We start from the raw sequence: 17,416 nt of genomic DNA, 5'->3' as shown, positions 1-17,416 counted from the left end.
ATGAGTTTGCGGGGGGGAGCGGGGTGGAGGATGGAGAGCATTTTGCAGCACCACCAGCTCAGAGATGTCTTTTTCTGTTAGCGAGAAGTGACAGCACCCTGAGGCTGCTGGCACAGCACCCTGCGAAGCCCAGGCCCACTCACCTGCCCCAGGGTCAGAGGGAAGCAGGTAAAGGCCATGCGGTGCCAGATCTCGGGCCCAAAGATCAGTAAGGTTATTACTGATAAAAACATGGCCTCATAGTAAAGTCTAGCAGTATCATTACTCAAACTATAGCTCGCATTTGGAATAGTTTGAAACCATTTAAAAACATGTTTTACACAGTCTATGGGCACAGTATGGGGTGATTCTGCTCCGAAGCCGAACTGCCTGGGTTCGAATCTCAGCTTCGCTCCTTACCAACTGCCGGCCTGGGAAGCTTCTTCACCTTACTGAGCTCATTTGGTGAGCATCACTGAGGAGAGCAGCGCTCACTCTGCAATGTCATGCGGAGGACAGGTTGTACAGGTCTCAGAAGGGGACCGGCCCCCACCAAGCGCTCACAAACGTCACCTCTTCTCATCATCTCGGATTCACAGCCCGGCCCGGGAAGTGAGGCGGACAGCTATGCCCCAGGGTGGGACAGGGCATGGCTCACATCACACAGCTGTCAGCACCCAGCTCTCCCCACTCCTGTAGTAGTTGGGGGTGGGTTGTAAAGTTGCTTTCCCGAGCAGCACATCAGTCCATGGTACTCTCGGAAAGGAATGCCTCAATTACTTAAAGCACAATGCAGCGGGGCTCGAATGCCAAGAAAGCCCTTGGTGCCAGATCTGTCACTTAGCAACAGACGCAGCTTACGGCTCAGAATAGCACACGTGAGAGAAGCAGGACCAGTGCGTGAACTGTGAATCTTCTTAAAAAGAGAAAAAAATAGTGCCACTAGGCGGCAGACAGGTAAAAATGTCTCCTGCCAGAGGACTGATGGCTCCACAGCTTTTCAAGCACAGCGCTCAGCAATTACCCCAAGGGGGTGGCTGTTCACCCTGAAACCAAAGCCAAGCCAGAGGCCCCTCCGCTCGACAGCAGCCAGAGAGGGGGCGGGGGACCCTCTGAGCACCTGCCTCCTGGGGTCGGTAAGTTTGTATCAGATACCTCAAGGGACAAACTCAAGGGAGTCACTGATTTTCCAAGGGAGACCCCCGGGGAGCTGAGTGGACAAGCTGCCATCCTGGGGAAAGAGGAGCCAAGGGGACCACAGACCTCGAGTGCTGGCTTCACTGAGCCCCAGGGGGCGTGCTCAGTTTTGCTGCTCTTGGGTCGGGGGTCTCTGGAGAGGGTGCTGTACATTCGTAAATGCAAACCCCCACCACAGGGAAGCCGTGAGAGCCCCCAGCAGAGGAAAGTCGAGGAGAGCACCCAGCTCCCCGCGCCATACTGCCAAGGTCCAACTCAGGGCTAAGCAGTGGTGAGAAGGAAGCAAGGCCGGGCCCCTTTCTCTCAGGGAACTTGACAGCTTCCTGATTTCCAGGTGACAAGCGGTGGTGGCCCACACAGTTGTCCTAATTACCTCAGAGCCTCGAGCCCGAAACAGGTCAGACTGTTATCAGAGACCCAAATTATCCTCCAAATTATTTTTAATTGTCTTATTGGAACCTCTGGCAGTCACCTGAGGCAAACTGCTCCTGATGGACGTGGTGGCCACCCGCCTTGAGTTTTTCTCGCCCAGGATGCACAGGCAGGGACCCAGCACCATTCCTGGCTTCTCCCTCCTTCACCCTTCGTGCCCACGTCGCAAATTCCTGTCAGTGGGTTCAGATCTGTCCTCTCCCACCCCTCGTGCTCTAGCTCAGAACTTCTCTCCGCTAGAGGCCGGCGACAGGCTCCCAGCTCACTTCTCCTCCATGCCTTTGGAGGCGGCTTCTTGGGTACCATGTCCTCTGCACCCACTGCCAACGCACTGCCCTGGCCAAGACACGCAGCTCCTCCTCTGGGCCCCCTTCCACCTCCCCAGCCCCGGCTCCCCCTTTCCTCCCCTGCCCACCCACCACTCCCCATCCTCTGCCTCCTGGACTTTCTAGTCTTTGAAGGCCCAGCTCAAGGCCCACCGTCTCACCTGTGGCACCTTCCGCAGTTCTCTCAGTAAGAATGAGTATCCCTTCCTCTCTCCTCAGCACGCTCTTTATAAGACTATTTTACACTTTTACCATTTGGCTTTCTAGTATAGCTAGTTGTTTACAGGCCTGATTCCTTTTCTAACCACAAGGCTCCCTGAGGGCAGGACCCGAGGTGTATTCAGCTTTGTGCCCCTCCTGCCTGCCCCGGGCCCAGCAGGGCCTGGCATACCAGACAGAATGTGGTATTTACAGATGCTCCAGGGTCTCTGCCTGCCTACCCTCCAAGAACAACCCGCTTCCTATGTTGAAATCTGAACCACTGCCTTTGCCTTTGAAACAAAGAGGCCGGGGTGAAGAGCTAATAGCTCTGACTAGAGGACAGGCGGTAAACCTACCAGAAGTCGCCTGCCCAGCCGGGGGCTCTAATCCGGCACAGCCCTCCAGCACATGTCAGGGGGACCCCAGGCCTTGGAAGACAGCTTTCTGTTCCTTATTCATATGGAAAATAGGGAACAGCGCTTACCTACCAATTGCATCTGGTTACCACGTGGATAGAAGGAGAAAGAGAAAGAAAAGCTTACTGAGAAGTCAAATCAATAGGATGGTTACTTCTGACTCCATTTCACAGATTTGCTGGGTTTGTGCTGTGGTCTCCTGTCCTTATCCAGATTGACAGCATCTTTGCTTCTGCAAGGCCAAATCCTGGTGACTTAACTTCCACACGTGCTCAACAAATATGATACGAATGAAGTGAGTGCGTGAATCAATGAATTAAAGTATTTTGAACTCCCCAAATTTTCTAGGGTCTGATGTAATTTTCCAGCTTCAAATTTTCCCCATTTTCTGACAGGACATTCTGATCCCAAGAGCATCTGATGCCCCAAGCGGCAGTTTAAAGCTAAGGTAAACTAAGAAGCCTGACCGTCGCTCATTGACTTTTTGCCTTTTATAAAGGAGCCATGATTTGTGCCTCCTTTTCTCCACTTTGCAGACAGGATCCACCCTCACCAGAGAGAAATAAACACTGGACGGGCACAGTCTTGGCATGGAGCGTTTCTGAGGCTGGTGGACCATTCCAAACAACAAACAGGCAAAGGAGCCAGTGGAATCTTCTGCCGCCCGTCTCACCTTCCTGCTGCGTTTGCTGAGCGTGTTCTCTGCAGTTGGTGTTTTGTTTTCTTAGTCAGGGAGGAGAGAAAGCAGGAAAAGGGGCAGATGGTCCACAGGGGGAGGAACTGGCACTGGAAAATGTGGGCGGGGCCAGTGCCAACAAAATCTTTTGGTTCAGTTCTACCATGTCATGTGAGGGGGAAATGCACGCCCAGTGGGTGTACAAGCAAGAGCAGTACCACGGCTGCCCCACAGATGCCTGAGCCTTGCGCGAGAATTTAGGTTGCTGAGGGCAGAGTGGGGTGGTAATAATGACAATGACAACAGTAGCACATAGGTGATACTTCTTGAGGGCCAACTCCATAGCAGCCACTGTGTTGAGCAGACATTATCTCCTTTAACCCCACCAATAACTGTATGAGGCTGGTGCCACTCTTATCCCCATTTTACAAATGAAGAAGTAGAGGCTCAGAGGGATTAATTACCTATATTTCATTGAACTTAAGATCCTTTGGTGCTGGTACTTTCTTGAACTTACCAGAAAGTGTCCATGGAAGGCTTTCACCCAACTAGGTCACCACTCCACCTGACCAACAGCCAATCTGAGACATTGTTGATTGCACATCCTGATTTTAAGATATGACACTGTGCAAGATTACACACCTTGGAATTGATGAAATACGGCACACAGTCAAACAGTGGAGGCCGGAGGCCCAACCACCAAACAGGATGACTCCGGAATCTCTCAACCACCACACTGTCCCAGAAAGATCATGGGTTTTGGAGCCAGGGAAACCTGGGTCTGAGTTCTGCTGCCACTTACAAGTTGTGAGTCTTTGGGGAAGTACACCTCCTCTTTTGGTTGCAGTTTCTGGACCTGAAAAGATGGGGATGAGGCTCTGACTTTGCAGGGTTGTCATGAGGATAAAATGATATAACGCAGGGGGCACACCATAAACCCACACCAGCTGCCCCTCCTCGTGAGAACATGGGGGAAATGGGTCCAACCAGGAACAGAGGCCCATCCACCCACAGTCCCGAAATGGCCAGGAATTGGTGTGGAACAAGCACGCAGGTACCTGAGGACATGGGGGGCTGGTGGGGGATGCAGGTGCTTGGAGCTCTGACTGATTTCCCACGCCCCTCTTGGGCTGGAGGAGAACAGAGAAACACCCAGAAACTCCCATGAGCTAGGGATACTGCTGAAATATGGGACTTTAAAAATTCCTCTCTATATTTTCCCTCCCTCTCTCTCTCCCTCCTGTCCTTTACTTCCTTCAACAGGTATTTACTGAACACTAACTATGCACCAGGCCCTGTCCTAGTACAGCAGAGAACAGAGCAAATAATGTCCCTGCCCTGGGGGATGTATATTCCAGTGCAGAGGACAAATAAAAACCAGACAAATGTGTAATTAATATTGTATATATAGGCATAGACCGTATCCACAGTGGTATCAAATAAATACATAATACAGCAGGGATGGAATGAGGTAGGGATGCTACAATATGTAGGGGAGTTAGGAAAGCAACTCTGATAAAGACCTGATAGTGTGAGAGAATAAGCCATGTGGATATCCTGGGAAAGCATTCAGGGCAGAGGGAACAGAAAGTGCAAAGGCCCTGAGGCAGGAGCAGCAGTTGGTGAGTTCAAGGACTAGAAGGAAGGGCCCTGCGTCTAGTGCATCCTGAGCCAGGGAAGAGCGGGAGGTGCTGAGACAGGAGGATAACTGGCATCCTGAACAGGCAGGACCCGTGGGCCATAGAAAGGAGTTTGGGTTTCCTCTCAAGGATAACAGGAAGCTGCTGGCAGTTTTCGAGCAGGGGAGTGATGTCACCCGACTGTTTTTAAATAGATCAGTATAGTACAAATTAAAAAGCACATGGAGGGCTTCCCTGGTGGCGCAGTGGTTAAGAATCTGCCTGCCAATGCAGGGAACACGGGTTCGAGCCCTGGTCTGGGAGGATCCCACATGCCGCGGAGTGACTAAGCCCGTGTGCCACAACTACTGAGCCTGCGCGTCTGGAGCCTGTGCTCCACAACGGGAGAGGCCGCAACGGTGAGAGGCCCGTGCACCGTGATGAAGAGTGGCCCCTGCTCGCCACAACTGGAGAAAGCCCTTGCACAGAAACGAAGACCCAACACAGCCAAAAATAAATATAAGTAAATAAATTAATTTTTAAAAAAAGCACATGGATTGGGAGTTTGAGATTAGCAGGTGCAAACTATTAGATATACAATGAATAAACAACAAGGTTCTACTGTATAGCACAGGGAACTATATTCAATATTCTGTGATAAACCATAATGGAAAAGAATATGAAAAAGAATGTATATATATATGTATAATCGAATCACTTTGCTGTACAGCAGAAATTAACACAATGTTGTAAATCAGCTATACATCAATAAAATGAATTAAAAAAAAAAAAAAAGGAAAAAGTGGGGACGGTAGGTTTGAGATGGTGGTGACCTGGGCTGGCTGTTGGATAAGGTTTAGGTTTTAAAGAGAGAGGGAAACAGAGGACCCCAGGGTGCTGAAGTGCACACAGGCCCCAAACAGAAGATCCATGAGACTGTCCTGATTTGGAAAAAATAGTTTTTTTAAAATCAGTTGTGAAAATAAAAAGTCCAGGAGCAATGAGTGAATGCCTCACTCCCTTCTTTTCTTATTCATGGGAGGCCCATGGTGGTGACAGATGGGTCCTCACAGCTACTGCCCAAATCCTCTGACCTGGATTTTTTTAAAGCCACTCTTTTCTCTTGTCTCAGAGAGAGACAGAAGGAATCAAGGGTGTCCAATTACCTGAGTTACCCACCAGACTGTGAAGAGCACTTGAAGGAATAGTGATCAGAAACCCTTAATTACAGTCCCAACATGATGTCTCTTTCCTGAGAACCAGAAACGTTTGTGTCCCTTTCCTCACCAGGCTTCAGTGCGGCTTTGTGGAGGGGTGGGCAGAAAAGCGCTCCCAGCAGGACACCTGAGATCACAGCGGAGGGAGCACACATGTTTGAAGACCTACTGTGCTTACATATGTTATTTACCCCCCAAAAAAGCTTGGGATAAAATGGAATTCTCATTTTACAGATGAAGAAGCCTAAGCTAAGGGAAGCTAAATACCATGTACAAGATTACCCAGCCATGAAGCGGAGGAGAGGGAATCCGAACTGTGGTCTACCTCACTCGATAGCCCATACTCTTTCCGATACACTGGTGCTTTACATCCTTCCACATGTGATGACACACAGAGAAGAGAATATGGCTGTGGAACACTGGGGTAAATGGAGGAGGCTTCACCACCCTAGGCCACTCAAGGCTATTCCAAGGAAGGAAGGCGTCATTATTTCTGGGCCTCATGCCACCCCTCTGGGGCCCTGGTTAGGAAGTTCTCCAACGCACCACGCCACACTGCAAAGTGACATACGTGAATCTCATTCAGCAAGTCAGCAGTGGAACAAGTCCATCTACCATCATTCCTCCCTGAGGTCAGGAGCTTCCTCACTTGGCTGGGCCCTTTCCCAAAGCTAAAGGCATAATACAATTTGGGGACTGGTCAAGGAGATTCCTTCCAGCGCTTCTAAAGGAGTCCCTGAATTACTAGCAGGCAGGTTGTCTCAGAGGTGTGCCAGGACCGTGGACAGCACCCACCAGGCCATTCTGGGAGCCACTGCCAGGTTGCCCAGCACAGGAGCACGCTTGCTCTCTGCCCTGTAGACCCCCCAGGGAGACGAGGTCCACGTCCTCCCTGAATACTCACCTGGCAGCACCTGCTGGAGCCATTCCACCAGGTGACTGTTCACATCTCCTGAACGGTAGCTTTCTCAAAGAGCACTCCTGACCTGGAGTTGGATTTAAAACCACAGAGCCCAGAAGTCTTATAATTAAAGAGAAAAAGCAACCAGCAGGAATTTGGGGTGGGGACCAACAGATCCTATTCGCAAGTGAAATAATAGGTGGCAAAGCAGTGGTGCAAAGAATCCAATGGAAGTTCTAATTAAACCAGTAATTAAATTAGAAATGATGGAACACGTCGAGAGGCAACTTGTTATCTTCAAATGAACTGTGCGCAGGCCGTGGAAGACAGAGTGGCAGCGCAGTGGGTCAAATGCAGCTGATGCGATGACCCCGGGGCCTGGGAGCTGGGGTGTCACTTCCCCTGGCCCCACTCGCCCCACCCTCACTCCACAGGAGGCCTCAGAGCAAAAGCGCTTTCGGTCTCTACTCCCAAGTTGGGGGCTCAGGCTGCCCAGGCCTCACCTGACCCAAAATTATTCTCTAACAATATATATCTGGTTTTAAATGTGAGAATAATTTGGTACAGTAATCCATCTTGCATCTGAGTTTATATTCTCACATGTGAGTTTTCTGTACACAGTGAATATCTAATTATATTTTTCTTAAATAACTGGATTTATCCAGAGATGAACCATGTTTTAATTTTTAAAATTACTCATGGGGGATGGTGATCTCCGCGTCTTACTCTTCTGCCATGTTCTCCTCTACTTTTACTCATGGGGGATGGGAGATGGGGGGAGAGAATTACCCAAAGGCTGTATCTCCTCAAAATGGCTGTCTGTGGAGTAAGGGTTCCTGGGAAGACCTCTTTGTCTGCTGGGCATGGAGGAGATGCTTACATTCTAACTATCCACCCTCACTTTCAGAAACTTCCCCATGGTGATCAAAGGTGGTTTGAAGATGCCAGGCAGGCTAGGACAGTATGGGCCTATTCCTCCAGGTGATTTCTCAGAGAGAGAGAAGAGATGGAGAGCCAGGAGGATGCCAAGTTTCCCAGAACAGCCAAGGATGCGAGTGGTGGAGCCCCAAGGATAAAGAGAGTGGGCTCCACAGGACAGGACCAGGAAGCAAGCAACATCCCTCTGGGCAGCCCATGCCGCGGCTGCTGTAAATAACCTTGAAGTGTTAGCAGTTTTGCTCTGGGGTCTGGGACCTCACCAGAAACTGCTGCAGGTCCCTAGCACATTGTGTCCAGCAGAGAAACCTGACACATCAGAGCTCCCACCAGCGACTGGCTGTCCTTGATCCTACAGACACAGAAATCCTCAGGGCAACCTCCAGTCTGCTCTGACTCTTCCCTCACTGCTCCCAGAACCAACCCCAGACTTGGACAAACTTTAAGGGAGTGAGATCAGGGGTGGTAGAGGTCAGGAAGAGAAAGATGGACAGGACAGTAAAGCACCAAGATGAAGCCTGGGATGTTCTTCTGGATTCCAATCTACCTGGAACCACATACTGTATTCCTCAAAACTTAGAAACTGAGATATGTTCATTCTCTACCAATTTCCCATTAGTAGAGGCTCATACCCCCTTCTCAGGGCACCAGCTTAAAGAACCAAGCTCACAGGTTTAGACAAGCTCATTTGGGTAAATGCCTAGGTTGTCAGCAACATTTATTAAGAACTTATTACAGAGACACATCACATAGACATCAAGAGCATGAAGTCTGGAATCTGACAGACCTGAGTTCAAATTCTCAGGTTGCCATTCACTACTGTGTGACCTTGAGCAAATTATTTAACCTCTCTGAACCTCAAGTCCCAAATCTGTAAACTGCTGAGAGCAATAATATGCCTCCTGGGACTGTAACGAAGCTTAAACGAGACAGTGTATGAATAAAGCACTTAGCACAAGCCTCAATAAAAACCTGGATGTTATTACTGTGTGCCAAGCACCGAGTGAGCTGCTGGAACCCAGCACCTGCCCCTCCTAGAAGCAGGCCAAGTAGGCATTTCCCCACAGATCACCATCCCACCTGCGTTCGGGGCAGTGCACTAACACAGATCTACCTGTGGTACTGTGCTTCTGACCTCTGGAAGCCTGGGATATCAGTCAGGAGAGGGCTGCTATAAAAGGACTTTGTACGGGCTAACAGAGTTTTTCCATCCTGGTGCTCCAGATATTTTGTTGTGAGGACTTCTTGCAGCCCAGCCTGAGAGCAAGCAGTAACTCAGACCTGGTTTTCAGGAAAAAAAACAGAAACAAAAACGAAATCCATCTTCCTTTTAAACCGTTCTGCTGCTTATCTTAGCAGCTTTGAAGGGATTAATGATGAATTGTCCTGCTGCAGCAAACCTGGATGGGAAGGAGCACAGGGAAGGGATGCTGCACAGGCAGAAGGAACTTGCTTCTTAGGAATCCTCCCATCTCTGTATTTATCATCCTTGGAATTTGCTCCCAGATCCAATTGGGAGGGCAGTGATTCCAGGGTTCATGAACCACCCCACCCACCCACCCACCCAGCCACCCCCCCCCCCCCACACACACACACATGCACATTTCCAGAAGCAGACTGGAGTCCCCTGGGTCAACATGGCTTCTTTCTTGCTGCCCTGGGGATTCCCATATTTCCTTTGCTCTTAAGGTGCACACCTCTTAGCTCAGCACCAGGTCTAGACATATTACAGGAGGGAGCCAGTGGCCCAGGATCTTTCAGGAAAGGCAGGAGATATACTCCTTTCCTCTCCAGGAAGGCCAGCCTAGCCTCTCCTGGACTGTTCTTCTGCAGCTCCCAACTCCATTATGGACAGGACAGGTGGGGAGGAGGATGGCAAGACCTGATCAAAGAGCAGGGACCCCTGAAATTTAGTGAGTGCTGCAACTTGGGTGTAGGCCACAGCCATGAACAATCCTCAGGAGTCAAAGTCTGTGCTAGAGTCTCACCCTGAAGCAGCTGCAGGCAACCAAGGGCATCCAGCAGACCCAGCACAGCCCCTCTCACCCCCCACCTTCCACTCCATCCCCCATAGCACTGCTCTTACTCAGGCTTCCCCACTCAGGGTCTCCCAGGGGAGACCTGAGGGTTGGAAATAGGTCAGTTTGAAGCTGAGTTATGCGTCCTTCTTAACCACATGGAAAGCCCTGACACTTTCATTTGTCTCCATGCCCCTTCTCACACCAAGAAACAAGGACAGGAAGAGAAAGAATTACTTCTGATTAAGGCCCAAAAGGAAAGGGGTGGGGAACTAACATTTAACGAGCATCTGCTACATGTCTAGCACTGGTCTCAAAAATAAGCCTGCAGAAAAGGTACCACTGGCATCCCTGCTTCACAGCTGAGGAAACCAAGGCTCGGGAGGTAAAGGGACTTGCCCAAGGTCACCCCATGCTGGCACATGGCAGAGCACTGGACCAAGTTCTCACTGAAATCACAGGGCCCCCCCGCCAAGCCTCTCCTCCAACACCCCCCCCCCGCCGCAACCCGGCCCTGCTCACTTTCCCCATGGGGTCAGAGCTCCAGGACCCTTGCCCAGCAGCCAGGCAGCCTGAGCTCTGCTTAGCTCATTCTGGAAACTTGCTCACCTTTGGTCAGTGACTCCAAAACACTGAGAGCTTGGGTCACTGCCACTCACAAGTCCTGGTAAAGAACTCCATTCAACTCACAAACAGCTGACACATGACTCTGTGTGTGACTCAGGCCCAACACACTCACTCCAATCAGAGCTGGTGGGCACAATTTGCCTTCTACACTGAGTCACCCTCCAGGCTGAGATGCAGGGATTTGCTGAAATTCACCACCTACTTAGCCACAGCTGCTCTATTAGACAAAAAGCCAGCAGAGGAGCTGAGCCTCTCATGGTCCCCGTGGATGGGCCATGGCCAAGGACAAGCAGGTGTGACCTCAAAGCTCTTCCTGCCCAGGTGATGGGTCCACCTCACCAGACCATGGGATAATGCAAGTACAGCATGAGACGGAAGAAGCCCTCTGGTTAACCTCTACACACTCTGGCCTTGTTCTTCAGACATCAGTCGGTAGGTCCAGCACAGCATAACTAAAGTTTTGGTTGAATTTTGGGGCGAGCCATTACAGGATTTTCTTAGTTCCTGAAAGTTCCTGTTAACAGGCAGGGGCAGTGCCCTCAAAAGAATCTTCCTCCTCTACACCACTGACTTCTCTCCCCAACCCAACCCCACCTGCCTCATACTCACAGCGGAATTGCCCCACAGGTAGCTCTGGTTAGAAATTTCCTAATCCAAAGGGTCCGTTAAATTTTTTCTCAAAGAACGAAAGAGGGGTGGGAACAAATTTTTTTTAACTCCGCGTCACAGCGACTGGGTCCTGTAAGGTGAATGGCCTCGGGATTTCTGAACACTTGCAGCCCTGACAGGGCTGTTTGAGCTTTAAAAGGACAGAGCAGGAGACCGCGCCCCTGCAGGAGCGGCCCTCCCCAGAGCACTGTGCGCTAGACACACTAGCAACGCTAGAGAGCACGGTGCGCACAGGTATAAACGTGGCAGAGGCCTCTCTCCCGAGGCGGTGCCCCCTCCAGACCTGCACCCCGCGCACGTCCCCCATCTCCGCCATTCGGTTCCCAGACGCGCTTCCCTCGAGGGAGGATGGGCTCCCCGCTAGCTCCGAATTCAGCGAGGACCAGCCCCAAGACTGGGAATTAAATATTCATCTCGCGCGTGAGCGCTCTGCTTCTCTTGCCAGTGTTACTGTCAAGGTCACGGGCCTGAAGCCGAGCGGCTGGGGCTGGGGTCTCCTGCCGCGCAGGAGCCTCCCCGAGGGAACTGCGCCCTGGGCGCGCAGCTCCAGGCGGCGATTCTGGCCGGGCCTCCTCCCCGTTCCTCCGCGGGCGCTTGCCTCTGCAGCTCTGCCCGGTTACCTCCGGAGTTCTTGGGCCCTCTTAGCCCCGGAAGCTGGAGTCCGGTGTCCAACCGTGAGCGCAGCGCAGGACACCCCCGGAGCGCCCGAGAAGCGCGGGCCCCGGGGCTCCGTCGCCAGGCAACGGCGGCTGGAGTGGCGGGAGGAGCCCGGGGCCCTCGCAAGGCTGGGTCGATACCCCGGCAGCGCCGCCTCGCACCTCGGTCCTTAGGCCTCCCTGGCTGGGGCGGGGCCGGAATAGCTGAAGTTGCGGTGGCTGGTCCCATAAAGCCAGACGGGGCGCGGCCGGCGACTCACCTGTCCCGCGTGGCCGTCGCGCGGTCTCGGCCGCTGCACTCCGAGCAGCTGCGGTCCCCGACGGGTCGCGGGCGCACAGCCCCTCCCACGGGCAGTCCGAGTGTGGCGGCGACGGGCCCCGGCCAGGGCTGGGAGGGGACCCGGGGCCGCGCGCCGGCGCACGAGACTCTGCTCGCTCCTCTCGCCCTCTCCTCGCCGCTTGTCCCGGCCCGTCTCCCGCCCGCGGAGCGCTCGGGCCTCGGGGAAGCGGTCTGGGAACCCAGGTCCCGCGCCGGAGGTAGCGCGTGAGGCTGCAGGCACCGGGGCCGAGGGCCACCCTCCCTGCGCCCTGGCCGCGCCGGCTCTGCGGAGCGGAACGGAGCGGGGCGGAGCGCAGCGCGCACTGTTCCCTCGCTTTGCGAAAGGCCACCCTGGCGGCGGGGCGCCGTGACGCAGGCTTGACTCACGCACGGGCCCGCGTCAGTGCGAGGCTCTGGGGCCGTGAGCGAGGCTCTGATGGACGACGCAGACAGAGAGGGGTGGGCAGGGAGAGGCAGGGGGCTGCCCCGGGAGCAGCCTCTGGAAACCCCTGGCCAAGGGACCCAGATTCTGGAGCATTACCAGGTTCTGCCCTCAAAGAGGAATGGGGGCTCCATGGCCGAAGCCCTCCTGAGCCCTGGGCCTCACTTCCTTCACCTTTCCAGACGCATCTCTTTCGGCCTCCTGGTATGAACTCAACCCCCGCCAAAGTGGTTATTCCCCTGCCCTAGCCACTTCCACCTCCATGCCTTTGTTCACTCTCTTCTCCACACTTTTCCACTCCACTGTCCTTCCCTCCTACCATTCTGCAAGACCCTTCCCTGTGCCGTTCAACTCCTCAATACATCGCTCATCTATTGAGCTCCTACTGTATGCCAGGGGCTGCAGGAGTTGCAAAGATCACTGCTCTGGGAGATGAAGGCATGGAACCTCGGGGAGAGGCAGAGTGGGGTTTACCCAGGAAGCCACAATTCAAGACAGAAGGATGGGAGGACCCTACAAGATGAGTAAAGTGAGTGAAGCTCGGAGAGTGACTGAGCTCTGGGCAGGCCTTATGGAGGAGTTGAGACAGGATCCTGGCCGCAGAGGGTGGACAGGATTTCAATGGAAAGGGAGAAGGGTGACCCTTATGGAGGGAACAGCATGGTAAGGGCAAAGGTGCAAGAGAGTGGAGAAGGTGTGCGGTTGGGATGACTGCCTGAGCTGGAGCAGGGGTGGGCTGAGCGGAGGTGCAGTTAGGGAGGTAGGAGCCATCCCTCAGGGCCTGGGAGGGCTGTGTGGGGAGTCTGGATGAATTATCTCGGCTCTAGAGGACACTAAGGGGACCTTGGCATTAGAGGCAGGTGTCTGGGAGGGATGGGAGGTGGAGGCTGTATCAGTTGCTCTACTGAAAGGCAGTAGGACCATTGTCATGAATTCTGAAGGCTCTGAGATTTTACCCTTGCGTCTAACACCTGGGCCAGAGACAAAGGACTTTCGTACTCATAGCACAGCAGGTAGCATGAGCTTAGCATTCAGATCAGTTTCTCTAACCCAAGTCCCATGGGAGGGATGTGCAGCTGGGCCCAGGTGATACTGCACATGCTGAGGAGCTCCAAGCTTAGGAAACCCCAGTCTTTTTATAATGCAAGCAAACCTGCCAACCTTTGCTCCTGAGGGAGACATTATCTTTATTATACTGGACGGCAAATATACCTGGCCTCCACTGGGGAGACCCTATCTCTGTCTTTCAAGGCTGTTTGCCATGCAAACCTCCTCAAAAAGATAGTCTGGAACAAAAAGCCATCAATGCCTCTACCCATGAGACTTGTGGAAACTTGAGTCACCCATGGAGAATTATCTTCTGATAGACACTTATCTCTTCACTTAACCACTACTTAGTGTTTGCCTAGTGTTTGCCTACACTGTTTTAGGCCCTGAGGATAACAAGACAGATAATGATCCCTGCCCTTGTGGAGCTTCCACTCTGGTGGATCCAGCCAGCAATGCAGAGTGGGGTGGAGGGGCATGGCAGGCAGTAGCAAGTGATACAGGAGGCTTGACAGACGTAAATCAAACGGAACGTGATGACTGACCCTGTGTAGGAGGGAGAAAAAGGAAAGAACCCAAGATAGGTGGTTATAAGGCGGGGAACTTGAAGGTGGTGCAGTGAGGAGAAAGGGGAAGGACTTTGGACTCATACAGACCTAACTTTTCATCCTGACTACCATTTACTAGAAACCTTGAGGAAGCTATGTAACCTCTCTGAGCCTCAGTTTCCACATCTGTAAAATGGGTAACACATACTCCATGAAGTTATTATGGTGATCAGAGGAGATGATTCTTTTAAAACATCTGGTATCACATCTGATATCACCTGCTTAATAAATTACTGTTATTACTGATTTTATTGGGTAATTGTATTGTTGTTAACCAAGGTAAGGAATCTAGAAAGAGGAGCAGATTTGGGGAGCATTGGGGAAGAAAGTAATGAGATAATGGATTTGAGGTATATTGAGCATGAAGCATCCGGGGATATCAAGACATAAGCAGGTGTCCTTGCCTCTCTGCCTTTGTATCACGTCTACCCAGTAAAACCCCAAACTTGAATGAACTCAATACTTGGTTTCTCTAGACCAAGTTCTCTAGAGAAAAACACACTATGGGGGTACATGGGTCTCCCTCTGACTTCATGGTATCCAACCTCAGGTGGGCTGCTCCTGCTGCCTGATGACCTTCCTATGACTCCCTGGTCGACTTACTTCCCTACTCTGATGAAGGTCACTCCAACCCTCTCCACAGTCCTCGAACCCCCACCCTGCTCAATACCCTAACCCTAACCCTTTCTTACTCCCTCACAAAATCTATCACTAAATCCTGGAGATTTTATCTCCTAAGTACCTCTAGAATCTGGCCAGTTCTGTTTAATTCTGCTGCCACAACCCTAGTTGTCCAGGCAATAATCACCACCCACGTGAACTCTCACAATCGCCTCCTGACTCAGACTTCAGTCTCGTCACCTTTTCTCCATGTAGCAGCGAGCGTGATCTTTTAGAAGCACAGATATGCTCACACCCTTCTCCAGCTCGCACACTTTTGCCCACATCTTTAACATGTCCTTCAAGGCCCCTCGTCATCTCCAGCCTCATTTCACATCCCTCTCCCCTCAGCCTTCCCTGCAGCCCACTACCTACATGACCTTCTCAGCTCTCCTGCTCACCCACTCCTTCCTGACTCAGTCTTCAGTCCCTGTGCCCTCTCTGCCCCAAGCTGCTACGTCCCACTCCTCTTCCCCCGTTCCCCATCCACTCCCCCACAGAGTTCACCTCAAATCCTACTTCTTCATGCCTCCCCTGACCTGGAGAAGAATTCGGTCCACTTCCCAGGTAGACGTGGCTTCTCCTTTGTGGCCCTCATCATGATTGTAACTGAGGACTTAGTGGTGTGACTGGGGGCTGAGTGACGGTCTCCTTGGCTGGTGTGTAAACTTCATGGGGCAGAGACCATCTTCAACACAGAGCAGACACTCCATAAAAATTTGCTGAAAAAATAAAGTGTGGTTAGAAATATGGGCATAAAGTCCAGGAAAGAGGGTAGAGATGCAGACTGGGGAGTCATAAGCATAAAAGGGGTCGTTAAACGGAGGAAAAGATGGCAGAGGAAGTACACAGAAGACGGTCAAGAAGATAGAATTTTGGGGATGCAGGGAAGTGCTCACTTCTAAGGGGCAGGAGAAGCAAGAAGGGTCAAGAAAGAAGACAGAGAGGAGGAGTCAAGAGGTGAGAGGACAACGTCTATCACAGAAGAAAGACATTTGAGCCTAAAAACTTGGTCCCTGCAGTCGAGGTGCCAGCATTCATAGTTCACCCCATTATGACTAGCTTGGGAACTCTCAGGGCCGAGCCTCCTCATCTGTGAAATGGGGAGAATAATAGTACCCCTTCATAGGATATTGAGTGTTAAATGAGATTTTTTTTCCCAAGTAACACGTTTCTAAGAGCAGCCTGGACCATAGGAGGACTCAGTACATGTAACTGCTGCTGTGTTGATGATGATGATGATGGTGATGATGGTGTAATGATACACAGTGAGGAGCTGGGCCAGGGGCTTGGAAGGGGGGCTTCAGGCCAGATCTCTTTGTCCTGGGGTCCCATGCAGATGCAACAGCACCTGGAGCTCTGCCTTGCAAACCAGGCCATCCAGGAGGTCACCTGTCCAAACGAGTCATGTGTTGAGGGAGCAGCGAGAACCTGAATGGGGAAGGGATTTCCCTGGGCAAAGTCAGGATATGCAGGCAGCTGTCCCTCGTCTCCTGCCTCACCTGGTGCCAACCTTGGAGGACGTCAGCCCTTCATATAGCTCTGAGCACACCTGCTCCTGTCTACAGGCAGTGATCTGGTCTTCAAATCCAACGACATCATATTTGGGGAGAGCTAGTCCATGTCGGGCACTGTACTAAACTCAGTAGCTCGTGGCTGAATTCAGAGGCAGGTTTTATACAGCCAGTCAAGGATAACTTGGAAGGTGTTAGGAGCTAAACAACTTTCCTCTGCCTAGGCCAGAGCCTAACGAAAGCCCCAAAGCAGCCCCAGATGGGAGAAGACAACTATGAAATTCATCTTATGTCCGTAAGAGGAAGCAAATGTTTCCTGAAGCAGTGAAAAAGGGACTTTGTTAGCACCTAGGGGTCTGTGTTGAGTTCAGTTTTTGCTCTGAGTATTATGTTGTTTGGAAATGGGAACAGGAGTCTATCTCTTCCCCCCCAACCCCCTCTCTCTCTGCTTGGGCATGTGCAATATAGATATGATTCATGTAAGAATCTTTGTAGAAACAGCACAGATGATTTCATTCCCTTTTACACTTCTGTTTCATGTTTCTTCTCAAAATCCATCCTTCTCAGTTCCATCAGAGTTTATATGAAAAATAACTGGAGTTTCATTTTATTTTAAGCTATAAATATGAAGCAGCCATATGAAATGCTGCTAAAGCAGCTAATGTTAAGCTTGAGCTGCACTAATAGAATTATCATTTTCAGATGAAAGGATGGATATAACCAGTCTATCTAGCTTCCTCTCTGGAGCTAGAGGACCACTCTAAAGAAATAGAGGGCAACCATTCCTCCTCAGCTTGTGAAGGAATTTACCATGTCCCCAGCCCCACAGACCTAGGTCTGGATCCAGCCAGGCCATTTAGAAGCTGTGGGCTTAGGGGGACAAGTGAGAAATAAAGCCAGAAGGCAAGTTGGATTTGCTAATGTGAAGGCCTGACATGCCGGGATAAAAAAGCCTC

At 51.6% G+C, this 17,416-nt stretch overlaps 2 protein-coding genes across 5 annotated transcripts in view; both read right to left on the bottom strand.

Moving 5' to 3' along the window:
- The window catches only part of SLC6A17 (solute carrier family 6 member 17), a 47,056-nt gene extending 34,542 nt beyond the window's left edge, over positions 1 to 12,514 (bottom strand). For 2 of the 4 annotated variants that reach the window (XM_068540456.1, XM_068540460.1), the window contains exon 1: positions 12,131 to 12,514. The gene's annotated coding sequence lies outside the window, so the exon portion shown is untranslated. Of the gene's footprint in view, positions 1 to 4,029; positions 4,055 to 9,035; positions 9,058 to 12,130 lie in introns of those variants that run through there. The other 2 variants (XM_068540457.1, XM_068540459.1) reach the window with 2 other exon arrangements.
- Positions 12,041 to 17,416, bottom strand: part of UBL4B (ubiquitin like 4B) — a 29,241-nt gene continuing 23,865 nt past the window's right edge. The window contains exon 2 of the mRNA XM_068537559.1: positions 12,041 to 12,473. Within this exon, the coding sequence (XP_068393660.1) occupies positions 12,041 to 12,473 (433 nt within the window). The remainder of the gene's footprint in view (positions 12,474 to 17,416) is intronic.

This window comes from Eschrichtius robustus, chromosome 3 (assembly GCF_028021215.1).
Source record: "Eschrichtius robustus isolate mEscRob2 chromosome 3, mEscRob2.pri, whole genome shotgun sequence".
Lineage (NCBI taxonomy): Eukaryota > Metazoa > Chordata > Mammalia > Artiodactyla > Eschrichtiidae > Eschrichtius > Eschrichtius robustus.
This window is presented reverse-complemented; position numbering and strand designations above follow the sequence as displayed.